The sequence below is a fragment of the Cnephaeus nilssonii genome, assembly GCF_951640355.1.
Source record: "Cnephaeus nilssonii genome assembly, chromosome: 2".
Lineage (NCBI taxonomy): Eukaryota > Metazoa > Chordata > Mammalia > Chiroptera > Vespertilionidae > Cnephaeus > Cnephaeus nilssonii.
In genome coordinates, this window is record NC_137073.1 from 32,848,106 (window position 1) to 32,874,455 (window position 26,350).

The following is a 26,350-nucleotide window of genomic DNA, read 5'->3' on the forward strand; positions in this document are numbered from 1 at the left end:
CACAACTTCATTCCTTTTTATGGCTGAATAATATTCCACTGTATGGATGTACCACATTTTGTTTATCAGTTCATGTGTTGGTGGAGTCTTGGGGTTCTTTTTACCTTTTGGCTATTGTGAATGGTGCTGCAGTGAACACTGGCACACAAGTATCTGTTTGAGTCCCTGCTTTCAATTCTTCAGGGTATATGCCTAGAGAGGAATTGCCGGGTGAAAAGGAGAAACTGCCGTGTTTATCCTCTGTTCTACTATAACACTCTACACTCTGGTCATCAGACACGTGGGGATTTCCCACACCAAGCAATTCTCAGACACCAGCTGCTAGGTGTCCTACAATTTGTAGATAGTCTCAGATCCAAGATAGTCTCAGATCCCACAGGTTAAGGGCTCGGTCTCATAAGACTGCCCCCACTTCAGACACCAATTGCAAGTTTGGGTTCTCACCTGTGCTGAGAGGCTGGCTATAAATTGGAGTTTTCCATGACCCCCTCCTTGGGTTCAGTCATTTGCTAGAGTGGCACACATAACTCCGGAAAACAGCTTATTCATTAGATTTCTGATTTATTACAAAAGATATGAAAGGGTACAAACGAAAGTTCCCATTTCTCTACATCCTCACCAGATGAAGAGATACATAGAGCAAAGTCCAGAAGGGTCCAGAGCACAGGGACTTCTGTCCCCTTTGAGTTCAAGGCGTGCCACCCTCCTGGCACGTGGATGCATTCTTGTTCACCGACCTGGAAGCTCTTTGAACCTGTGCTGTAGGGATTTTTAGGGAGGCTCCATTCCATAGGCGCGGCTGATTAAATCACTGGCCACTGGGGATTAATTCGATCTCTAGTCTCCCCCTTCTCTCCCGGGAGGTCAGGGAGCGGTGCTGAAAGTTCCGATCCTCTAATCACACGGTTGGCTCCCCTGGCAACCAGCCTCCATCCTTAGGTGAAGTCCAAAAGTCACCTCATTAACATAAACTCGGGGTGTGGAAAGGGCTTGTTATGAATAACAAAAGACACCTTTATTGCTCTTATCACTTAGGAAATTCCAAGGGTTTTAGGAGCTGGTGCCAGAAAAGCAAGTGAAGACATATATATATATATTTCTGACATATATTGGTTGCCTCCCACAAGTGTTATCATATGATAACGCTATTGTAGGAAATGAACCTCTGTGATCCATTTCCAGCATGGCGGCTTTTAATGGAATTGGCTGAATTTCCGAAGGGCAAACAGAATGTAGGGAGGAGGGAAGAGGATATAGGAACAAAGAGCTGCCCTAGCTGGTTTAGTTCAGTGGATAGACTACTGAAGGGTTCTGGGTTCGATTCCAGTCAAGGACACATGCTCGGGTTGCAGGTCTACGGTGTCCCCAGTAAGGGTTGTGCAGGAGGCAGCCAATCAAATCAATGATTCTCTCTCATCATTGATGTTTCTATCTCTCCCTCTCCCTTCCTCTCTGATATCAATGAAAATATATTTTTTTTTAAAAAGAGAGAGAGAACTGTGCACGTGTGTCAGCATCATGGTGGACTCCCCTCCTCCCACCCCTCCACACCAGGCGCCTGTCTCAGCTAGACAGGGGAGGTGAAGGCAACTAGAGAAGGCCTCAGCCCAATTTTTTTGAATGGCCCAATGGGAGACAGCAAGACCTAGGTGACGTAGGAGAAAACAGGTGACTCCACGGCCTCAGCCAATGAGGAACGGGAGGAGGGACTGACTAAATGGGCTGTGCCCCAGGTGTGCCTGGACAGACCCCTGCTCTCGAGAAAGTATTAAAAGTCTCGTTTTCGCCATACTTCTGTCTCTGAGTCCGTAATTTGAATTTGGACAGGTGAGCATTTCTCACAATTGTTAAGGTTTTTGTAAAACCACCACTTGTTTCCCACAGCGGCTGCACTATTTTACATTCCAGCAGCTAAGCATGAAGGTTCCCATTTCCCTACAGCCTCACCAGCGCTTGTTATTTTCTGTTTTATTTGTCGTAATAGCCATCCTAATGGATGTGGTTTGATTTGTACAGGGGTAGCTGGCTGGCCATCTGTATACTTTCTTTGGAGAGAGGTCCAATGAAGTCCAATTATTTCTTTTTTCTTTTTTAATCCTCACTCGAGGATATTTTTTTCCAGTGATTTTTAGAGAGAGTGGAAAGGAGGGAGGGAGGGGGAGAGAGAACATCGATGTAACAAAGACACACCAATTGGTTGCCTCCCACAAGTGCCCTGACCTGGGGCTGGAGGCTGAAACTGCTACCAGGTATGTGCCCTTGACCAGGAATCGAATCAAATTCGTGACCCTTCGGTCTGTGGGCCAACACTAACTATTGAGCCACACTGGCCAGGGCAAGTCCAACCATTTCTTAGTTGGGTTCCGTGTTTTTATTTTTGCTGAGCAGAATGATTAAACACACACACACACACACACACACACACACACACACACACACACACACCACATAACTTGGAGCCCTGGCTGTTGTGGCTCAGTTGGTTGGGTGTCATTCCATGCACTGAACGGTCACTGGTTCAGTTCCCAGTCAGGGCATATACCTACATTGTGGGTTCAGTCTCTAGTCAGGGTGCGTGTAGGAGGCAACCGATTTTTTCTCTCTCTCACCCTTTCCCTTTCTCTTTCTCTAAAATCAATAAACAAACAAAAAAGAAACATAAATTGGAGCCCTGGCCAGTGTGGCTCAGCTGGTTGGGCATTGTCCTGTGCACCAAGGGGTTACCAGTTTGACTCCTGGTCAGGGCATATGCCTGGGTTTCAGGCTCAGTCCCCGGTGGGGGTAGTGATGTTTCTCTCTCCCTCTTCCTCTCTCTCTCAAAATCAATAAAAACATATTTTTAAAAAAGGTATCTGCACCCCCATGTTCATTGCAGCATTATTGTTATTCTTTTTTTAAAAAAATATTTTATTGATTTTTTACAGAGAGGAAGAGAGAGAGATAGAGAGTTAGAAACATCGATGAGAGAGAAACATCGATCAGCTGCCTCCTGCACACCCCCTACTGGGGTTGTGCCCGCAACCAAGGTACATGCCCTTGACCGGAATCGAACCTGGGACCCTTGAGTCCACAGGCTGACGCTCTATCCACTGAGCCAAACCGGTTTCAGCTATTGTTATTCTTTAATTGATTTTGTCAACGTAAGAAACATTCAAACCTGTAAAGAATTTTTGTGAGTTTATTTGAGCCAAACAATTGTGGGGAAACAAAACCTCAATGCAGTGAGATAATACTCCAGAGAACAGCAGTTTTGCACCTTATTTTATACTTTATAATAAAAAGAAAATACATAAGTGGGTTAGATAAAATTAAGTGGGAGAAAGCAAAACCCTTTGGTATTAATACATGTTTTACATAGGTGTGTATAGGATTGCTAATAGTCAACAGTTAACACCATAAAAACAACAATGAGAGGGTGTGTAGTCTTTGCTCCGGTGCATTGGTGTGCCCTGAGGGATCTCTAAAAGGGGAAGTTACTCTGACTTTCCAAAGGTGTGTTATCTTAGATGCAAAAGACAACAGACAGGCTCAGTTAAAGTGAAGATTGATTTTTAAAAATATATATTTTATTGATTTCTTACAGAGAGGAAGAGAGAGGGATAGGGAGTTAGAAACATCTATGAGAGAGAAACATCGATCAGCTGCCTCTTTCACACCCCCTACTAGGGATGTGCCTGCAACCAACGTACGTGCCCTTGACCGGAATCGAACCTGGGACCCTTGAGTCCGCAGGCCGACACTGAGCCAAACCGGTTTCGGCTGAAGATTGATTTTTGTCAGGGAAGGTTCTAGCCTAAGACATGACTATCTGCCATAAACTGCTTTTAGTTAAAAAGTTTTAATTTCATGCCCTGGCTGGTTTTGGTCAGTGATTAAAGCGTCGGCCTGTTGGTTTGACTCCGGGTCAAGGTCACGTACCTCAGTTGCAGGTTCCCCATCCCAGGTAGGAGGGTGTGCAGGAGGCAACCAATTGATGTGTCTCGTGTCTATATTTCTCCCTTCCCACCTTCCCCCTCTCTAGAAGTCAATGGAAAAGAAATATTTTCCGTTGAGGATTAAAAAATATATTTTTTTAAAGTTTTAATTTCAGACCATCCTTTGTGGTTACTTTAGGCCTCTGAGTTTGAAAGGCTACCACACAGGCCTCCCCTGAGCTTGGCAGGTTAGCACGTGGCCCCTTTTCATCCACAATTTTTAGAGAGAGGAAGGGAAAGAGAGAGAGAGAAACAACGATGTGAGAGCCTAACATGGGTTGGTCGGCTGCCTTCTGCACCCTCCCTCCTGGAAGGGGGAGACTGGAATCAAACCAGCAACCTTTCGGTGCCCTGGATGACAGCCAGCCAGCGGAGCCACACTGGCCAGGACCCTTCCAACATTGTTTACAATAGCCAAGATAATGAAGCAATTAAGTGTCCATCAATGGACGAATGGTCAAGAAAAAGTTGGTATATATATACACGATGGAATATTATTAAGGCATGAAGTAAAGAAAGGAGATCCTGCCATTTGTGAGACTATGGATGGACCTTGAGGGCATTATGCTAAGAACAAGTTAGAGAAAGACATATGCTTTCACTTATATGTGGAATCTAAAAAAAAACACCAAAAACAACAACACAAAAACAAACCCCAGAAAAACCAAACTCACAGATACAGAGAACAGATTGGTGGTTGCCAGAGGCGGTGGGGGTGGGGGTGAGAAATGGCTGAAGGTGGTCAGAAGGGAGAAACCTACACTTATAAAGTAAGCAAGTCCTGGGGGCGCGATGTGCAGCCTGGTGAGCACGAGGGGCTTCAGGGGAGGGGCAGGTGTCCTGCGCAGAGAAGGCCTGTGTCTCAGAGCTCATGAAGCACGAGGTCTGGAAGGCTACAGAAAGGGAAGAAAAGAACCTTCTTTTTTCTGGGGATATTTAGGAGATATTAGGAGCTTGTGTTTCAGGCCATATGTTCAATAAGCTATTTTCCAGGGGACAATAGCACATTGTGTTAAGTGCTCTGAGAGCACCTGCCGGGCCGCCGCCTGAGGAGGCTGCACAGAGAGGACCCACGCGCTGGGTCGTAAAGCAGAGCAGACCCTTGCCGAGCAAGCAAACAAGACAACAACAACAACGGTGTGTGTGTGTGTGTGTGTGTGTGTGTGTGTGTGTGTGTGTGGTAGGGACAGGCGGGCAAAGGTCTGGGCAGTGGCATGGAAGTAGGAGAGGCTCCAGAATGTTCTGAGAACAGTGAGGACATGGTTTGGCTGCAGTCCAAGGCACACTGGGAGCTACAGGCGTGAGTAGTTGGGGGCTGGGCCTGGGATGCCAGAGTGAGGCTTGTGGATTTCCTCCTGGGACAGCGGAGGCCAGCAGAGCCAGGCTTACGCCGGGTCGGGGCATGCTCAGAGCTGTGGGTGAGCAGGGCTCCTTTTCAGGTGCCAGTTTCTTAGTATGTGTGTCCAAGCACTGCGCTGTCATTGGGGATTGTGGCAGCACCTCTAATGAACAGTTTTTAAATGTGGTGTGTCTGTAGGTGTATGTGAATGTGTGTGTGTGAGTGTGTGTGTATGAGTGAGTGTGTGTGTGTGTGTGAGAGAGAGAGAGAGAGTGTGTGTGTGTGTGAGTGTATGTTAGTGTGTGTGTGTGTGAGAGAGAGTGTGTGTGTGTGTGAGTGTATGTTAGTGTGTGTGTGTGTGTGTGTGTGAGAGAGAGTGTGTGTGTGTATGAGTGAGTGTATGTTAGTGTGTGTGTGTGTGTGTGTGTGTGTGTGTGTGTGTGTGTTTCTCCGGTCCTTCCAGCTGTGGCCTCTGCTGAGATCCCTTCTCTGTGGATTGAAAGTAGTGTCTGGTCTGAACAAAACCTGAACTGACTGGCACCCATTTGTTCGTTTTTTTCTTTTCTTTTTTATGTATTGATGTTAGAGAGAGAGAGAGAGATTGAGAGATTTGTTGTTCCATCTATCCATCTACTTATGAATCCATTGGCTGATTCTATTTTTTAATCTTTATTGTTGAGAGTACCTCAGATGTCCCCCCTTTCCCTCCCATAACCCCCCTCCACTTGGTTCCCCCTTTCCCCCCCATGGCCCCCCTCCACCTGGTTCCCACCCTGCCTCAGACTTTCACCACCATACTATCTGAGTCCTGAGGTAAGATATTTGGTTAATCTCTTCCCACACCCCCCGCCTGCCCCCCATTGGCTGATTCTTGTATGTGGCTTGACTGGGGATAGAACCCACAACCTTGGTGTATTGGGATGATGTTCTAACCAACTGAGCTACCCGGCCAGGGTTTTTCGCTTTTGTTTCTTTTTAAATGTACCTCTCTTCTTCAAACAAGGGGGAAACCAGAGAGAAACTCTCCCCCAGCCTGAAGTTGCCACTGCTTTTCCATCCCTGCTGGGAAGGGAAGTTGCAGGCAGAATCCATTCTGGGAGGGACCTGGTGGCTTGGATCTCTGTGTCAGAGGCCCTAGCCTTGAATCCTGGCTTGATGCTTAATTTTTCCTGGCTGTGTAACCTTGGATATAGCCCTTGATCTTTCTGAACCTCAGATTCTTCATCGGTTAATGGAAGAAATAATATTTACTTTGCAGGGCTTGAGGATTAATATTGCACACAAAAGTCTTGCCTAATGGCTGTGACATTGTCGACACTAAGTATACCGCAGTCGTTTTTACTATTAACTGCAAACGTGTAAGCAAGGCAGAATGTTTTTGGTACCTCCAGTAGTGGCCTACTCTGCCTCTTCCAGCACCTAGAATTTATCCTGGGTCCCATTTCCTGCATCTTACGTGGGCTGTCTCCGGGACATTGCTGTTGAAATCTAGAGCTTCTGGAGTCCAAACACTTAACCAGAAATAAAGAAAGCAAGTTTAGTGGTGGAAATATAGGCAGAGCACCAGTCATGGTTTCCTTATACAAGGATCCTAGGGGCAGGGGCGGGGGGATGGGGGGGGGCAAGGTGTCTGGAATCATTATGAAACCGGACAATGAATGGGTCTGGGCTGCCTGTCACTACTTGAGCCAATTAAGCAGAGGCAAGGTTGAAACATGTATGAGTGTTTATTCTAATAATGCCGGCAGTGTGGGAGAGCGGCAGGTCATCCACAGAAACCTGCTCTTACCCCCTGCTCCCGCCCCCAATAGACTAGCTGATTATATTGGGTAGAAGGACAAAGAGTACATGGGAAAGGGGGAATTACAGGCCTGGGGAAGTAGGCAAGGTACCATGGTTATAGGTTACAAGCAATGCGGGCTGGGGGGCATAAAGGGCAGGAACCTCAGGGACAAGACTGTTTCAGCAACAAGATTGTTAATCGTTCCATGATGATAGGCCGCTCTCGGAAAAGGAGAACGGACTGATTCTGAGGTTAACTCCCATGTCCCGGGGCATATAATCTCAGCCAGGTTAGACTGTGCTTTCTCTAACCAGAACAGAACAATCACAACTAACAGAGCATGATTAATATTTCTTATAATAAAGTTAGTCCCCACTGTTCTATTTCTGTCTCTAACATTCCCCACTGCTATTTCTATCATCTCATATCTATGAGATTAGTTTTAGGTAAAAAGTCTCGCCCTAGCTGGTTTGGCACAGTGGATAGAGCATCCCAGGTTTGATTCCTGGTCAGGGCACATGCCCGGGTTGCGGGCTCGATCCCCAGTAGGGGGCGTGCAGGAGGCAGCGGATGCATGATTTCCTCTCATCATGGATGTTTCGATCTCTCTCTCCCTCTCCCTTCCTCTCTGAAATCAGTAAAAATATATTAAAAAAAAAAAAAAGTCTCGTCCTGCTGGACTGCATTTGCTTTTGCCTTGAAAGCAGTTCATGGGGATGGAATACAGCGAACGCAAGATCTGAAAAGAGGAAGACATTGGAAGGAGGATGTCCAGTTAAGGGAGTACTTATTTTCTGTTCTCTGTGGACACAGGTGTAGCTGATTCAGGCATCTGTGTGGCCAGCTCACATTTAGTGAGCGTTTCCCATATCCCCTGCCTGTGGTAGGTGTTAGGCTGTAACCGTGAGCAGAGGGACACCGTGCCTGCCGTCATAAAGCTAAATAAAGCAAGCCAGGCAGCCAGAGAATAACTGCACAGAAGACAGCATTACACATGGTAGTAATGACATGGTATTTTAAATATACATTTTTTATTGATTTTTTTACAGAGAGGAAGGGAGAGGGATAGAGAGATAGAAACATCAATCAGCTGCCTCCTGCACACTCCCCACTGGGTATGTGCCTGCAACCAAGGAATCGAACCTGGGACCCTTGAGTCCGCAGGCTGACGCTCTATCCACTGAGCCAAACCGGTTAGGGCAATGACATGGTATTTTAAAGAGGAGATGAAATTCGAAAACCATGAGGTGGGGCGTCCACTTTAGACCAGGTGCGCTGGAAAGGTCTCTTGGAGGAGGGCCATTCAATGACATTTCAGTGAAAGGTGAACGAGGAAGGAGCAGCCTTATGAGTTGGGAAGGGGAGGCCGTCTTGAGGAAATGAAAGAAGGACCCCCAACCCCGTGTGACAGAAAGGCGGTGCTGTGGAGACGGGCCCAAAAGGAGACCAGAGGAGCATGGGGCAGGGGCCAAATCACGCGGAGTCTGGGTTGTTGGAGTCCTGCTGCAATCCACACCTCGGCTCCTTCGCATCCCCCTTCTGGATCCTCAGGCCTCGGTCACCCAGAACGTTGCCAACAAGAGCAGGGCTTGCACCCTAAGAGCTGTCTGCCCAGAGACCACAGCCTCCAGTCCTGTTCCTGCGCTGCCTTCATGTCTCAGTTTCTCCACGGAAAAATCCTTCATGCCATTTCCCCCAAAAGCACTCACCTTTCATTGAACCACAGCATGAGGCTTAAAAGAGGGGATAGCATTCCTCTCCATCTTGTCTCTTCTTTCTCCTTCTTTGCCTGGGCCAGGTGAGAGGGAGGGGGCCCTCCACGTGTGGGGCAGTAGACCATCATGAATAAAGTGTTGACCTCTTTAAAAAAATAAAAAGGTATCTCACAGGGTTGTTATGAAGCTCCAGCCACGGCTTGAGGACGGCTTGGCGCTTCATTACCCGCCTCACTTTTGCAGAAGGGAGGTGCCTGGGCAGCGAGGGCGGCTTTGGGATGGGAGCAGGTGCAGTGAGAGCTGCCACCCCTCCATCGTCTCCCCTCCCTCCCCTCCCTCCCCTCCCCAGGAGCCTCACCCTGGCTTTGTCCCTGTGCTGATTATTGCTTTATTACTGTTTTCAGTCAGATATAATTCTGGCATTTTCTATAATCTCGATCTTTTCATTGATACCAGATTTTTATACAAAGATTTGTATATAAAATGATTATGTACCCACCAGAATACATTCCCCGGCAATTAGAATGTTTAAGATGCAGCTCCTAACGCTCCTTCCGCACGTTCCTCATTTGGTACTTTTGAAAAGTGTTTTGTGATTTTTGTGTGTGGATGTGTTTACAAATCCAATAACAATTCTCATTTAGAGTTGCAAAACACGAAGCCATTTTGAACCCAGACAGATGGCAGCTAAATGAAGTTTAATTAAAGAATGAGTGCTTTGAATCAAATCCCTTTAAAAAGTACAGTACACTGAGATTCCGGAGAGGCTGCATAAACAGCATCTGGCTGTTCTGGAGAAAGCAGGGGGTGCTGGCGAGGAAAACACTCGGGAAGCCGACCCCATCGGATCAGGGCTGAGCAAAAACAAGCAGGCGGGCAGGCGGCCAAGCCGTCCTCGATCCTCTGCCCTAAGCCCGGACACACCTCCCAGAGCCCGGAGCTCCCGGGACAGGAGGGGAAGCTGCCGCCGGCCACCTCCAGGTTCAAGAGCTTTGACTGGGGTGGGGGGGTGGGGGGATCCCCTTCTAAGTTTATGGAATGAGGCCGGGCACCAAGGCGAGAAGGTTTGCTGCACCAACCCACTTAATTGCACGCATCCATGGTGAAAGGAGGCCGACGGCGGCGGGGGGCGCTCTGCACTCCACGTCCCGGATCGGTGTCCCAGGCCCTTACCCCGGGCCCCCCACCCCTCCGTGCAGCCGCCGGGGCACACGCCCCGCCCCGCGGGGACCCACTTCCGGCTCTGGCCGCTGATCTGAGCGTCGGGCGGAGGCGGCCAGGGTCGGTCTAGACTCTAGACGACGGAGCGGCGCCAGCCGGCCAGCCGGCCGGGGAGGGTTGGGAGGGTTGGGGGGGGGTTGTGGGGGACAAGCCCCAGGACGCCGCGGGGAGGCGGGCGCCCAGGCTGCAGCCGCTCACCGCCGAGTGGTGACTGCCGTGGAGGAGAGAGGGGACAGACCGTGGGGCGAGAGGCAGGGGTGGGGACAGACCGGGTGATGTTCGCACCCAGCGCTGTGGGGCAGGAGAAGCACGGAGGTTTTTCATTCAGGGAGCGGCAGGGTTAGGGGTTCCTGGAGAGGGGGCTGAAGGCAAAGCGTCAGCTGCTAGGCTGGCCTTTCCTTCATGGGCAGTTTCTGCCTTGAGGGTGGTGGTCGGTGCAGGGGGTCGACCTTCCCCTGATCCTGGAGAGAAAAGACCCGGATTGAGGATGGAGTGGGGGCCCTGGCGAGCCCCGGAGCCACTGGGATGTGGGAGGGAGGTGGTGACACCAGCGGAAAGAGGACTAGTTGGGGTGGGGTGTGCCAAGCTTGTGGTCTCTGGCTTCTTCCATCATCTCTCCGGGAGGAAGCAGAGTCCGGAAGGCCGGGGGAAGCCTTCCCTCCCAGCTCGGGGCAGGGCTGACCCAGAGGGCTGGCAGAAGTCCTGGACTGTTTGGATCATGTACGCACCTGACTCAGACCCGGTTCCTCCGAGCCTTCGGCCTCTTGCTGGATCTTGGCTGGATCTGTGGTCACTCTGACCCCTCCACGCCCTGACCCCTCCACACTCCGGACCAACTGACCTTCAAGTTCTGTTGGCTGACCTTGTTCTTCTCCCACCTGGCCAAACCACGGCCAGCTCTTGCTGGAAAAACTGAAGAGCCTCCCACGAGGTCTTCCAGCTTCTCTCACCTCTGACCTATCCTCTCTGCAGGAAGGCAGACCCTTACCAAATGTGGTTCTGGTCATGGCTCTCCCCCACTCCCCAGGTACTCCCAGCTCGGCCTCCCTGCCCTCCCCCCATAAGCCTGGGAGAAAAAGGATGAATCCTGGCCCCAGAGTGCACTGCTGGGCCACCCCTCAGGGCAGCACCATGTCACAGCCTGCTGCCTGCCCCCACCTACCCCGCTCTCTCACCTCCTGCCACTCTCCTCCGGCCCCCTGCTCCCGTGACTTCCTGTTCCTGGAGAGCCCGGGTTCTCAGCCTGTCCTCCCTGCCTTTGCACTCGGGGCGCTCTCCTCCTAGAACGCCATCTGCCCACCTCTCTCTCCCCATGTTGTCCCACCACCTCCTCATGTGCTCCTCAAGTCTCAGCTTCAGGGGCTGTTTCCTGATGCTGCACCAGGGGAGGCCGCCCTGCCTTGTGCTCCCAGGTACCCTGCCCTTCCTCATCAGGACCCTCAGTTCACATGCCTACCTTCCCCACCAGGAGAGAATGAGCAGCCCCCGCGTGCCAGGCCCTATGACTTGTGTTTCTGCCTCTAGTCTGACCCCTTCTCCCACCTTTCTGTCTGCCACCACAGCAGTCTTCCTGAGACGCAAATATGAGCCATCATTCTGCTGTTCCAACACCCTGAACTCTATAAAAAAAAACCACCCTACCCTCCAGGACCAACCCAAAGCCCCTTCTCCAAGATGCCTTCCTCCAGCCACGGAGAGCCCACACTTCACGATCATACATACTTGGCAAGTTTCACTTCACCCGAGTCATTGGGGCCAAGGCATCCCCCTAGCACGCTGTGCGCTTGGGGGCTGGTCGGGTACTTGGCCTTCCAAGGCCCCTCTTCCTGAGGTCACGTGGGCGCAGCAGCAGAGAAATGGAGTCTGTACCCAGACACCAGAGCCCAGGGGTCAGGGATACCACTACTACTTGGGCAAGAAAGGAGGGTGTTGGCAGGCCATCTGAGCTGGGTTTCCTGACCTCGTCCTAGGGACGGCTGCAGCCACGATTCCAAAAGAGAAGACGCAAAGGCATTTTTTTTTTTTTTTTTACTTATTTAAAAAGGCCTTGGTGGCAGGAATATAGTGTAAAAATCATTGGAAAAACTAAAAGGCATCGATACATATCCGAATATACACTTTGTACATAAATTACATTTCCTTTAGTCTTTCTGAGTGAGGTCCTGATTCAGCACTGAGGTCTAGTAATTCAGAGGTCCCGGCAGCTGCACGTTCAGGCCGGCATAGTCCACCATGTACATGGGCCATTGCTAGAGAGAGGGGGACAAACGGTCCCGGTTAGGATTCCAGGTGATGCAGAAAGAACACCAGAACCCTTAGCTCCGCTTTCTGAAGGGCGTCCTCGGATGCTTTTATTTTGAGGCTGCTGAAGGCCCAGAGAAGAGACATGACTTGCCCAAGGTCACACAGTCCGTCAGTAGCCATGGAACCTGGGCTGGAGCCTTCTGGCCTGTTCCCACTTGTGTCTCAGGGACTAATCGTGTGGACCAGACATGAGGGCCAGAGGGAACTAGCGACTGGCTCAGAACTCCCATCAACAGCCCCCTCCAGGCCTCACACTCCCCAAGAAGCTGTCCTGTCTCTCTGGGGCGTGGGGGGAGCTAGTAACCCTCTGTGGGCACTCAAATTACCCAGGTAGCGAGAAAGGCAAAGCCTGAACTTTGGGGTTTTCCAGGAACGGAATGAAGGGAAACATGGTCAAAGGGTAAAGAAATCCTGAAATATATGAGGGAAAAAAAATTCTATAACTATGTATGTTAACTACTTATTGTGGTGATCATTTCACAATATATACAAATATTGGATCATTATGTTGTACACCTGAAACTAATATAACGTATGTCAATTGTACCTCAAAAAAAATTATTTCTAAATGTGTTCCAATATTCTTCCCATTTGGACTCAGGATTTCCAAGGTACTATTTTGAAATCAGAAAGAACTCTCCAGCGCATGCCCCTAATGAGGTTTTCCTGTTGGGGGGGAGAAAACATGGCGGAGCAGGCGGAGCTCTGCAGGAGGTTCTCCAGCCACCACTGACTGTAGTGAGGCCACACTGTGGAGAGCACCCTCATCTCCCAGGGCTGTGCTGGGGCTGGAGCTCGAGACGTGAGCACAGAGATTAGCTTAGTATCTGACTGTCCCAAAAAAGGGGACTCTGCTCGGGATCCTGCGCAGGTACTACTCGGGGGGAGCGGACAGGTTCTTTTCCTCTCTCAGCCTTGGCTTGCCAGTGGGAAAGTGATTGTCTGCCGGGGCAACTGTGAGGTCCCGATGAGCGGGGTGGACTACCTTGTGGGTAGATCAGGCAGTTGTGTCTGCAACCCCGGGCTGTGGAGCCCACTCAGAGTCCAGTGCCTCCCCGCACCCCAAACCCACATCCCACAGTGGACGGCCCTGCCCGAGTGCAGGGCGAAGGCCAGAAAGGAGAGTGCTCAGGTCCAGATCTGTGCAACTTTACCACGAGTGAGATCTGGTTGGTGGATGCCACGGACTCCGGGTTGGAGGACGAGGAAGAGGAAGACGAGGAGGAAGAGGAGACCGAGTTTCCTTCGGAGACCCGCTTTCTCTTGCGCTTGGGCATGCTGCTGTCTTTGGCTGGTGGGAGGAAAGGTTGCTGACACTGGATGCCAAGACTGTGTCTTGTCTTTATCAACCCCTCTGGAGAGGCCCACCTCTCCAGCCTCCTTCCCTAACGAGGCCCCGCAGCCCATTCGTCCACCTCTTGCTCCTGCTTACCTGTCTGCCTTTGCTAACACTATATCCTCACCCCCAGGGAGGCCTCCCCAGAACTCCCAGAATTCCCATGGGGCCCAGAATCCCATGGTGAAGAGCATGGCCTCCCGAGGGCATTGGGGAGAGTCATTACTAGGTGTACTGGTGACTAGTGCGGATTTTTGTCAATAGATGGAGTTATACATATGTTGATATATATGCGATTTGATATGTATGCTATCTGAAGGTGTTAACATCATAGATATTTTTACACTTAAAAATGTCGAATTTTGTGCCAAAAAAACAGCATTTGTGGGAAGTTTTGATTCATTACTTTATTTTGAAGAAAAATGCTGCTGAAAGTTACCGTATACTTTGGGAAGCTTATGGTGAACATGCTCCATCTCAAGATAATTGTGAACGCCGGTTTAAACGCTTTAAAAGTGATGATTTCGATGTGAAAGACAAAGAACATCCAGGTCAACCGAAAAAGTCTGAAGACCAACAATTACAAGCATTATTGGATGAAGATGTGTGTCTAACTCAAAAACAACTTGCAGAAAGATTAAACGTTGCTCAGCAAACAATTTCCGATCATTTACAAGCAATGGAAAGATTTTAAAGGAAGGGTAATGGGTGCCACGTCAACTGAACGAAAGACAAATGGAAAACCGAAAAGTCATCAGTACAATGTTGCTTCAACGGCACGAAAGAAACTCTTTTTTGCATCGAATTGTGACTGGCGATGAAAAGTGGATTTATTTTTGAGAATCCCAAATGCACAAAATCATGGGATGATCCAGGTCAACCATCAAAATTAACTGCAAGGCCAAATCGCTTAGGAAAGAAGACAATACTCTGCGTTTGGTGGGATCAGGAAGGTGTGGTGTATTATGAGCGTCTAAAACCAGGTGAAACCGTTAATACTGATCGCTATCGACAACAAATAATCAATTTGAACCACGCTTTGATCGTAAAGTAAGAAGACACGGCAAAGTGATTTTGCTTCATGATGACACACCATCACACACTTCAAAACCAGTTAAAGACACATTAAAATATCTTGCCTGGGAAGTATTAACCCACCCACCATATTCACCAGACCTTGCTCCTTCAGATTACCACTTGTTCTGATTGATGGCACACACACTTTCTGAGCAGCACTTCAAAACATACGAAGAAATGCTCTTTTTTTGGCATGAAATTCGACATTTTTAAGCGTAAAAATATCTGTGATGTTAACACCGTCAGAAAATTTGACATATGAAGTTTTGAAGCTTGCTGTCAATACAATGAAATAGCATACATATCAAATTGCATATATTTCAACATGTGTGTAACCCCATCTATTGAAAAAAATCCACATTAGTAACCGGTACACCTAGTAAATGTCCCTGCACCTTCCTTTCCTCGCCAGTAAAATGTAAATAAGATTCTTCAGGGCTGCTGGGAGGGTCCCGTGAGATGATGTGCATGGCCTCCTGTAAATACTCAGAAACTGAGAATTGGTATCAGTATTATTGCTACTGTTCCTGCTTGATGACCCGAACCTAACAGATGACAGTTCACAGGGACCAGGAGACAAGGCAGTGCCCCAGTGTAAAAAGAGCTCCGGTTTAGAGCCAGAAGTCCTAAGTTCAAAGTTCACGGCTGCCACTTACCATGTGTGTGACCCTGGGAAACTGATTAAGCTCTCTGAGCTGAAAGTGGACAACCGTGTGCTGCGAGACTCCAGGAGATTGTGTGTGAAAGAGCCCAGGACCAAGCCCGGCACAGAGCAGGCCTCGGCGGGTTCTGCTGCTGAATTAAATTGATGTGAGGATCTAAGTTTTATAAAAAAAGATCTGCAACTGTGTGCTACATAAGTGGGGCTTGAGGCTTCACTGAGTAACAGGCTACTGAGTAGAACGCGACTACAGCCCACGAGAAGGGTCTTAATGACACAGTGTGAGGGAGGGCTGGGCCCAGGGAAATTCCTTCTCCAGCTGGTGAAGAAAAACTGGGGATCTGTGATGTGATATAAATAGAGACCCCGGGAAACAGAAGACTCTGGAGGCAGGACTGGCCCAGGCTGTGAGCCGGGAGGAGGGAATTTTGCGGGAGGCAGGCGGGTGCTGCTGGAGACTGGCTGGGCCCCCTGGATGCTGCCTGCATTTGCAGGCCACGTGCCTACACCAGGCTCTGGGCTTTAGAAACTTTCAGTCTGCAGTTTGCCCGGCCGGGGTGGGGGGGTGGGGGATGTAAGTGACTGCATCTACCTCTAATAATGTCCCAGACTCTCCTCTTTGAGGCCTCCTCAGGGCCTTCTGTGTCTCTGCCTTTGACCTGGGAGCAGTTCTCAAGCCCAATCACCTCCCTAGCCTGAGTGCCTGGTGCCCTGCTGGGCCTTTTTCATGGGCACATGGTAGGAGGAGGTGGTCTCTGGTTGGGCTGTGCCACCTCAGGCAGTAGAGTTTCAGGTGAACCCTAACCTACCTGCGGGTGGGCCTCAGGTTTCAGGCTGGGGTGGGGTGGCCTTGCTGAATCCCACTACTCTCCCCACCGAACAGCCAAAGACCACAGTGGCCTGCGGTTCAGATGGATAATCTGCACACAGGGCTCTGGGCAGCCACCAACTCACTGCATGGCCTTGGCAAGTCCTTCCTCCGCTCTGGGCCTCCGTTTCCCAGCTGAACAATGAGGCCACACCTCCCAATCATCCTGAGTCCTATCGCACACCTTCTCAGTCAGAACTGTCGTACAAGACCGTCTCCCAGGTTCCTGCACCTTGACATATTCTAAAAGCCCAGGGGCTGGTGCAGGCACGTGCCCTGCAAATGCAAGTGGAATCGAGGGGGTCCAGCCAGTCTCGGAAGTACCTGGCTACCTTACCCCTGCCAATCCTGTCACTCCTGCTTTCCCCGGGTGACTTTCACGACCCTATCTGGCGTCCCCTCCTCCTGGCTCCAGCCTGCCCCTCATCCTCTCTCTCCAGTTGATCTGACACACTCAGCTGTGGCAGGGACCCCCTCCAAGGGCACCTACGGGCTTCCTGGGGCCTTTTGGGAGTGCGGGCCCTGCAGACGGAGACCTCAGGTTACCCGGAGAAGTACTTAGCGGGAGGGACAGACTGTTCTCTACATGGCCAGCCACCTGTTGCATGCCACCTGTCCTATGTCCACAGGTCGGTCCCTGCAAGGTAGAAGGGTGCCTTCTTCAGCCTCTGACTTACCTGGCACCTTGGCGTCACTGCAGATTTCTGCGAAAGGTCTGGAAAAGAAAGGAGGTGGCAGTTAGAAAATGAGGTTTCTTTTCCTTCTCACTTGATACGCCCCGCATATGGACATCTCTTGTGAGACGAGATGCCACCACTGCCGCTGGAGGGTAGCCAGGTAAGACCCAGATGAAAATGGTCAGCACCCCCCTCCCCACAGAGCAGGCAGGATGGCCAGCCTGGTCTCTATTAAGTGCCGTGTGTCAGGCAAATGACCCCTGGGGGCCTGGTTCCCTCATCTCCAAAGCGAGGGTGTGGTCTGACCCAGAGATCAGAAATGTGTGGCTTGGTTTATGTAAATAGATACTCATTACAGCATTATTATTATTATTTTTTTTACAAATCTTTTATTTTTTATTTTATCGATTATTTTGCTTGCAGCATGATTTATATAAACCAAAAAAATTTAGATGCAACTCGAATGTCCATCAGTAAAGACAGTATGGCCCATCGTACAGTCATTAAGGGAACTATCATGGACACAAATAACGCTCAAGGGCAACCAAGACAGCCAGACAGGAGACATCAAGTTTTATTTAGTCTACAGACGAACACTGTGATCTCGGTTTCATTGTCTCCAAAAGCACGTCTAAGAGGCATTAAAACGAAGTGGAGGCATGGCTGGAAAGCCCCTGCATGTCTGTGGTGGTTTTCTCTGGGAGGTCAGCCTGTGGGGGCGGGGGCGGGGCGACGGGCATTTTCTCCTGTGATCTCCTGTATTTTCCAGTTGTCACTTCAGGGGGTGGAGTGGGGGCGGGGGAGGATGAAACCTCTATTCTTCATTGGAGACCTTTCTGAATGATTTGATTTTTTTGGTACACATTCAAATATCATTTTATTTTTAAAACTGAAAAGGAAATATGCGTAGGGGAAAGATATGGAAGAAACACACCACCATGTGAACTCTGAAGAGGAGAGTTATGGATTATCTTCTTTTCCTCTACCTTTTTAGATTTCCCTGCTTTGTTTTTAAATCTGAAAATAATCAAATAAACTATTCTATTTAAAATAGTATAAGGACACGTGGCAAAATATGGACAAAAACAAATAAGAATAAAATATCTCTGGGCGATGAAATGACTGTTATTGTATAAATGCCATTAAAATGGGTAAAAATTAATGACAGAGTCAGAAAGTCAAATTTAATAATAAACAAACGCCCATGACTGTTGCGGCTGTGTGTTTTAGCAGCAAGGGGTTGTAATCAGGACACCTGGTGATACAGACTAAGTGTCTGTGTCCCCCAAATTCAATGTTGAAACCTAGGCGCCAAGGTGATGGTATTGGAAGGTGATTAGGTCACCAGGGTGGAGCCCTGGTGAATGGGATTGATCCTTATAAAAGAGGTCCCAGAGAGCTCCCTTGTCCCTTCCACCACGTGAGGACACAGGGAGAAGGTGGCCATCTGTAAACCAGAAAGTGGGCCCTCACCAGACACTGGATCTGCGGGCACCTTCCCAGCCCCCCGAACTATGAGAAATATGTTTCTGTTAAGCCACCTGGTCTATGGTATTGTTACAGCAGCCTGGACAGGCTGACCCACACTGACTTTCACCGTCCCTTCCCTCGATCTGGGTACCAGTTTTCTCAGCTTTAAGATTCCAGTGTTAAGCTAGCCGGCCTCCTGGATTCTGTGCAAGTGCATGATGGGTCTCTCAATCTCCCTCTTCCCTTCCCCAGTCCAGGCTGGGCCTGCTTGGGGATTCCCCTCCCAGATCCAGGCAGCACCCTCTCCCTCGGCCCTCAGCCACTCTCCCCACCCTGCCTCGGGGGCTGGGGCACTCACTGGAGCTGGTTGATGATGACCATTCGGACATGCTCCCGGGCCTTCAGGATCTTCTCCAGCCGGTGGATGTCGTACGTGTTGGGGTTCCGGAAAGGGATGTCATCAGGCAGGCCTGTGACCTCGACGGCATCTGGGCTGTCCCGGATCAGTTTGTAAGGGACCAGCACAGGCCGGTTCAGGCCCAGGGCCTCACCTAGAGGACGCAGGGGGTCAGGGTAAGGAGATGTCCCCTGTTCAGGCCAAGCCCTCTGGGAGAGGGCTGGAACCTGGCAGGGCCCAGAGCAGCAGCCATCACACCCCAGAGAGTTAAAAAGTCAACACAAACACACCATTTACCCAATTAGCAAAACTACAAATCTAATACCCAATGCTGATAATGAAACAGGTACCGTCGCATGTGCCGGGTGCAACGATTTGTCAAATGTGCACACCTGAAACTGACAAATGAGGACTTGATAGCTGCTTAAAACCCACTACCTTTATTTAGAAAAGATTAAGTCCTTAAGTATTATGGATGAAATGATGTGACGTCTTGGATTAATTTTAAAGTATTAAACATATCGAAGTGAGTATGCAGAAACAGATAAAATAAGACTGACAAAATGTTGGTAATCACAGAAGCCGGGTTTGGGTTACGGGGTGGGCCGCTATGTCATTATTCCTGCTTTGGTGTATGTTTGAAAACTGGTTCCAAAATAAAAAGTGAGAAAGACAACAGCACAAACCCCCATCCGTGGCTTCCCATTTACTCTCAAAATGAAACCCTGACTCACCTCAGGCCTGCCCACCTCCCCGCCGCACGGGGAACCTCGCCCACCTGCACGCCCTGCTCCCGGCCCTCTGCCCTCCCGCGGGTCCCTCTGCCTGGCAAGCTTTTCCTCCAACGTTTGTCCCCTCTGGACATTGAAGTCTCAGCTACAACGCCCCCTCTTCGAGAGGCTTTCCTGATCACCTCACCGGGGAGGCCTTGGCCTCCCACTCCTAACCCGCCCCCTCATTCTTGGCCTCTTGGCCACACTACTGCATTTTCTTCTCTCCCTGAAATTCTTCTTTGTAAAAAAATTTACTGTATGTCTCCTCTGCTACAATGCAAAATGGAGGCAATACAAAATCCATCACAAATACAGTGTAAATGCACGTCGAGCACTTGGTACAGCCTGACACTCAATAATCTAGAAAGTGCTGTATCAACTGTAACTATACTAACGGCCCCACCCTGGGCTCGGCCTTCAGCACAGGGCCTCGCCTCTCCTGGCTCTCATCTTCCCATGCCCGTCTCCCACCGGGGCCTGAGCCCCCTGATGGCCGGAGCAGACTGCTTCCTCTGGAGTCCTCCGGGCTGGGCGCTGGCTGGGCAGACAGGCATGCGCATAAGTAAGCACTTGGCCGTGGGCCATGGCCTCTGCCACACAGCCCAGGCCTGGAGGCACAGAGAAGCTGACTGCATACCACAGACTGGTTCTCTCCCTCCTCGGAAAGGGGCACTGAAGGACCAGTTCCCATCATGGGCAGAGCAACTATGTCCTCAGGGAGCTGGCAGGCCAGCGGGGGGCAACTGGAGGCCAGGCTGGCTGCAGAGGGAGGAGGGGCCACCCAGGAAGACTGGCCCCACAGACCCCGCCCCCGGGACACTGACCGTATTTCTCGTTGAAGAGCTCCTTCACCTGCTCCCGAAGGATCACCTTCTCCCCGAGTCTGTTGGCATCATCTTCATCTACAAGAGGAAGACAAGGGGGCATGAGGGCTGGCATGGGCTTGGCCACTGCACCTGCTCCTTCTCCCATGTGGCACCCCTGACCCTCACCAGCTGGAGCAGTCTCTCCAGGCCCCACCCACTCCCCTGCAGCCTGCTTCGGTCCCCATCCATCCATCCACCCATCCATCCATCCATCCATCCATCCACCCACCCATCCATCCCACATTCTCTGAACAGCTCCTCCAGCACAGGCCCCATGTGCAGCACGGAACAGCCTGAGGAGAGGGAGGCAGGGCCCCTCCACTGAGGCACTCACAGCGCAGAGGGGCGGCACACAGCCACAGCGCCCACCCAGAAGAGACACCTTCAAGGAGACACGGGGCAGGAATCGTGCAAGTCCGGAGAGGCTCCCTGGGAGAGCGAGCTGTTTCAGGGGCGTCTCTCCTTCTCTTAGAAGGCTGGTAAGGGTGGAGTGGGGCTGGGAAAAGGCACCCAGGCAGAAGGACGGGCCCATGCATGGCACCAAAGGGTGCAAGGTCACAGCATACTGGATGTGGCGGACGCACAGGCTGGTGCTAGGGGAAGTGGCTGTGATGGTCCAGCAGCGGGTGCCAGTGTGACTGAACTGGACTAACAGGCACTCACCCTGCCTGCCTCACAGTCCACCAGCCCCCGGCCCGTGTCGGGGAGACAGAACGCACCAGGCACTGGGGCTAGGCACCCTCCCAGCCAGGGCAGCTCTTCCTGGGGCTTGGACCTTGTGTTCCCCTCACCCCTCTCCTTGGCTTAGAAGAGCAGCGGGGTCAGGGGAGCCCCAGAGATAGGGCCTGGGCTGGGGGATGTAGAGTGTAGGAGAGGCCAGGGGAGTGGACGGCATGAAGAGGGTCCCGGGACAGCAGGCTGCTGGCTTGTGGCCTGAGCTGGGGTTCCAGGAAGGGCACTGTGCCCCATCACACAGTAACACAGTAACCACACTGGCTGGGCCTCGGCCGGGGTGGGGCGGAGCTGGACACCGGCAGGGAGCCAGGGCCTGGGAGATAAGGGGCAGAACAGACAGATGGGTCTGTGGAGAACAACAACGCCTGCTTTAATCTGGAAAATCTCACAGAACTCAGTTCCATGGAGAAGGCCGACTGGGGAACGGCGTCTCCCAGGCCCGGTATCTCTCAGCATCGGCTGCCCCGTCTGCACATCACTCTCCCCCAGCCTGGGGGCTGCCCCACAGGGCAGGGAGCTCTCAGTACTGCCGATGCCCCTCCTCCCTGTGCTCCTTCACCTGCTGCCCCTTGTCCTGCCCTGTTCGTGGCCACCCTCCTGACTCTGGAGTCTAGATCTGTCATATCTAGAAGGTCCTGCCTATCTCTTTTCAGCTATAGGGATGCCTGAGACACCAAAACACCAGGCATCCCACTTAACCTCCTCCTGTGTCCCCATCTCAGGGAGCGATGGCTCTCCTCTGCTGCACCAAGACCCAAAACTCAGCCCCTCCAGAAATCTCCCTCCCACAAGCCCCAACAGGGCCCTCCAGATGGTCTCCAGGACCCTAGACACGGCTAGAACGGACTTGATCTTTCTCCAGATCCCGGGAAGACAACTGTGACAGAGTCCTGGGCCCAAGGACCACCTAGAGCAGCGGTTCTCAACCTGTGGGTCAGGACCCACAGGTTGAGAACCACTAGCAGGGTCACCTAAGACCATCGGAAAACACAGATATTTACATTACAATTCATTAACAGTAGTAAAATTACAGTTATGAAGTAGCAACGAAAATAATTTTATGGTTGGGGGTCACCATGACATGAGGAACTGTATTAAAGGGTCGCGGCATTAGAAAGGTTGAGAACCACTGGCCTAGAGCCTTCAGGGAAGTGGCTGACACTTTCTACTTGCCCCCTTGCAACAGGGATTCCTCTGGTGGCCAGGACTCTGCACAGGTATGATAGCACTGCATATAGGGAAGGGGGGCCTGGATTCACACCAATGTGTGCCAGATGTTTAGCTGACACCTTTCCTAGACACGATCATGGCCACTCATCACAGCCCAGGATACAGAGGTTCAGAGAGGTTAAGTAACTTGTCCAACGTCACACAGCTGGTAAGTGCCAGGAATAGTGTCTGACCCCGAAACCCTGCTCTTTCACTCCACCACAAACCCCGGGTTCCCTAAAGTCTCTGTCTCCCCATCTATAAAAAGAAGAGCTGATCTTTAAGGTGTTTCCTCTTAATTTTTTGCTTTATCAGCTCATAGTTCCAGGTCTGTCTCCTCTTGAGCCGGGGAAAGGCTGGATTTATAGCTGGCTCTCGACAAAGCCTGCTGGATTGAAAGGAAGTGGACAGTAAAGATGAGCCCAACAGTGTAGGTTGCTGTGGTTGTGACGAGGCTGTCTCTAGGGAGTCTGGGAGTGCCTGTCGCATGCACCCACCCTGCCTCCCCTGGAGGCTCCTGCTGCCTAGTGGGTGGAGAGAGACCAAGACAAGATAGCCTCCTCACCTTGGGAGAGGCGATGCCAGACCCCAGAAGGGCACAGAGCCTGGGAGTCAGAAACCTGAGTCATGTGACGTCAGCTCTCAGCATTTCTGCTCACTGCTCATTTGTCTCCTGAACAAATATTTCATGAGCGCGGTCCCACCTGGACGCGGTGCTGCTCCTGGGCACTTAGCAGAGTACAGAAAACAGCCCTAGTCCGAGGCAGGAGAGGGCGAGGAACCCGTGGTGACCCGCCGGGCTTGAACACCGCTATGTGAGGACTGTGCCAGGCCCACAGCAGTTACCACTGGGTTCTCCCGCCTCAGCGTCTCCCCACTTCTTTGCTTTTATTTAATTTGGAGGGAAGATGGTCCTTTTTTCTTAAAGGATCAGTTGAATAAATGAGCCAAGTAGGTTCTGGGGGTGGGAGGGTTGGAGGGGAGAGTGCCCCTGCCCTCTCGGTACTCAGAGGAAACAGGAGGCAGCTCCCCGGGCTGTGGGGGCAAAGGAGTGACCCCCTTTCTGGGAGGAAACCTGAACCAGAGGGGAAGGGGCTCCTCCATGTTCCTGCCCCAGCCCCAACCTGCCTGCCCAGCTCTGTGTAGGGGAGAGGGCAACGTGACCATCAGGACATACTGGTGTTGGGGCTTGCAGGTGCCAAGGACAGAGCTGGTCTCCCTGATGTGAATCGTGGTCAAAGTCCCTGGCCCATGCAGCTTGGCCGGGCATCTGGTTACCCCTGGGGTAAAGAATGGGGGCAGGGGGGCGGGAGCTACACTCCATGGTCTAAAGGCTAGTTATTACTACTCTGAACCCTGAGTCAGCAAACCTATTCTGGGGATTTGGAATAAACCACGCCTCCTGTGCTCCTCTGAACCTAGGTTGGCTGTAAAAGACACCGTTTCAGAATGTTCTCCATTTGGAAACATAATTAGGGCACAATGTGGAGTGTGAGTGTAGCTCTCTCTGCCAGGCCTGGGCCTAAATACAGTGGGGAAGAAGGGGCCGTGACAGGAAAGGTCCCTGGCTCCGTAGATTACAAAGCAATCTTGATTGTAACCCTAATGCTGTGTGACATTTGGAAAATCACTCCACCTCTCTGGGCCTTCGTTTCCACATCCTTCAAATAGGAATCCTAGCCTGTTGGGAGGATCTAATCATGTCACATAAAAAACTTTAAGGTCTCAAGCCACCAAAATCAAATTGTTGTTGATGGCATTACTAGACCAATGCCTCAATTATCCTGTGGTCTCAGGAAATGAAATTTTGCAGGAGAGACTCTTCCAGATAATCGAAGTTTATTCTCTTAATCCTCTGGGTTTGATTTTCCCATTTTAGGTAGAACAGTTTCTAGAATGTATCCAGTACCCTTTTCTTATTAAGCACACAGTGGGGGGCGTGAGAGAAGTCACCCTCATGATCTACCCCCTAGTGCCTTCCAGAAAGTGCCCTCCCCTCCCCCCGCAGCGGTGACCTGTACCCCACTGCCCCTGCCCCATCCTGCGGGCATTTCTCCCGCCTCTTCCTGCTCAGTCCAGTTTCCTGGTCTCCTCTCTTTCACTACTGTCTGCCCCAGAAGCTCTCATCTTGTCCTTTCTCATCAGCTCTCTGTTAGCCGAGGATTAACGGAATTTTGCTTGGGGAAGAAAGCAACCAAGCTTATTAAATCACAGCCATAGTAGATACACAGTTTTAAGCCAATCAGCTTTGGGGTGATGCCTGGGGTGGCCCCCCAGCCTTCTCCTGGGGCAAAGTACAAGAGCCGTCAGCAGCCTGGGCTTTCCCTGCCTGGTGTGAGGCCTGCAGCTGGGACTGACGACCATGCTGATAAGCATGATCATAAACAGAAGCACAGAGGCAGCCAACAGCGAGGGAAGGGCTGCTTAGAGGGAGAGCTCTGTCCACAAGGTGGAATAAATATTCCTCCCCTCCCCTCTCTCTGCCAGGCCTGGGCTCGGCAATCCAGGCATCAAGCAGACCCGGGCGGGCCTGGACCTGCAGAGAACATGGTGGACGTGAGGGCGCTCCCCCGTGGGGGAGCAGCTGCCTGGGCCACAGGTGGGAGAGCAGCCACATTCCTCCCTCAGGCCTGCAGCTGAACAATGCCTCCCTTCCCTGGCACCAGGCCTTTGCCAGGAGAAGAAGGTGCATTGGGTTCATCTTTTAACTCCTTGTTGGGCCTGCACGTCGGGGCAGCAGGAATTCCGTCATCTCTGTTTTATAGATGGAGAAGCTGAGGCTCAGGGAGGGGATGGCTATGCTGCAGTGGGGTGGAGGCCCTTGCCCAGGCCTGTGACCTCATGTACCAAGAGAAACTTCTGTACATGCGCAAAAGGAAACATGTGCAAGGGTGCTAACTGCAAGGCCTTGGGAGCAACCCCAACAGCCCAGGGCAGGAAGGCAGATGAATTCAGGGTGGTCTAACCGCTCCATGGAATGTTATGGAGCAGTGAAAACAAACAAGCTACAGCTACACATTTCCGCAATATGTTACAACAAGTTAAGTGACAAACACAAGTCCCAAGGTACCCTGATACAGTAGGGTACCTTGGTTATAAAAGTAGAAAAGAAAAAATAAATGAAACAAATTTGGTTTAGGCAAATATATGCCATAGAACAATTTAGAATATCAGCTATTGAACAATCCTACCTAATAAAAGAGTAATATGCAAATTGACCGTACCTTTGTTACACCAATAAGCCACGCCCACCAGCCAATCAGGAGCAAATATGCAAATAAACCCAACCAAAATGGCTGCAGCCACAGAGAGCAGGAGGGAGGCTTGGGTTTCCCTGGCAAGAGAGGAAGACAAGCTTTCCGCCTGCCCTTGCCGGCCTCCACTCAAGGCTACAAAGTTTCAATTATAGAAGGTAAACAAATCCAAACAGAAATGGCGGCAGCCACTGAGCTGGAAAGAGCGGGAGGCAAGGGTTGCCCGGCAATGGAGGAAGCTAAGCTTCTGCAGCCCTGGCCAGCCCAGGCCTCCGCTTAAAGCTACAAAGTTTCAAGTATATTAGATACATAAGTCCCAACAGAAATGGCTGCATCCACCGAGCGAGCAGAAGGCTTGGCTCCACTCCAGGCTACAAAGTTTCAATTGTAGAAGGTGAATTAACTGCCACAGAAATGGCTGCCGCCCTGGAGGGAACAGCAGGCTTGGCTCCACTCCAGGCTACAAAGTTTCAATTGTAGAAGGAAAATAAAATTCCAGATACCAGGGCCTCCTCTTGGGTTGCCAGGGGGCGTGGCCGGCCAGCAAACCACCACAGGCCCCTCGCTCAGGCCGCCCCACGCCCCAAGAGAACCCTCACCCTGATCCAGGACACCCTTCAGGGCAAACCAGCTGGCCTCCACCTGTGCACTAGGCCTCTATCCTATCTAATAAAAGAGTAATATGCAGATT

General features: G+C 51.0%; 1 protein-coding gene across 6 annotated transcripts in view; it reads right to left on the bottom strand.

Annotated features, from left to right (window-relative positions):
• Positions 1 to 12,054: 12,054 nt before the first annotated feature.
• Positions 12,055 to 26,350, bottom strand: part of GTF2IRD1 (GTF2I repeat domain containing 1) — a 103,367-nt gene continuing 89,071 nt past the window's right edge. For 5 of the 6 annotated variants that reach the window (XM_079786687.1, XM_079786690.1, XM_079786692.1 and 2 more), the window contains exons 22-25: positions 20,420 to 20,497; positions 18,784 to 18,976; positions 16,956 to 16,993; positions 12,055 to 13,627 (exon numbers count right to left, since the gene is read on the bottom strand). In XM_079786687.1, coding sequence (XP_079642813.1) covers positions 13,374 to 13,627; positions 16,956 to 16,993; positions 18,784 to 18,976; positions 20,420 to 20,497 — 563 coding nt within the window. In that variant the 3' untranslated portion in view covers positions 12,055 to 13,373. The remainder of the gene's footprint in view (positions 13,628 to 16,955; positions 16,994 to 18,783; positions 18,977 to 20,419; positions 20,498 to 26,350) is intronic. The other variant, XM_079786688.1, reaches the window with a different exon arrangement.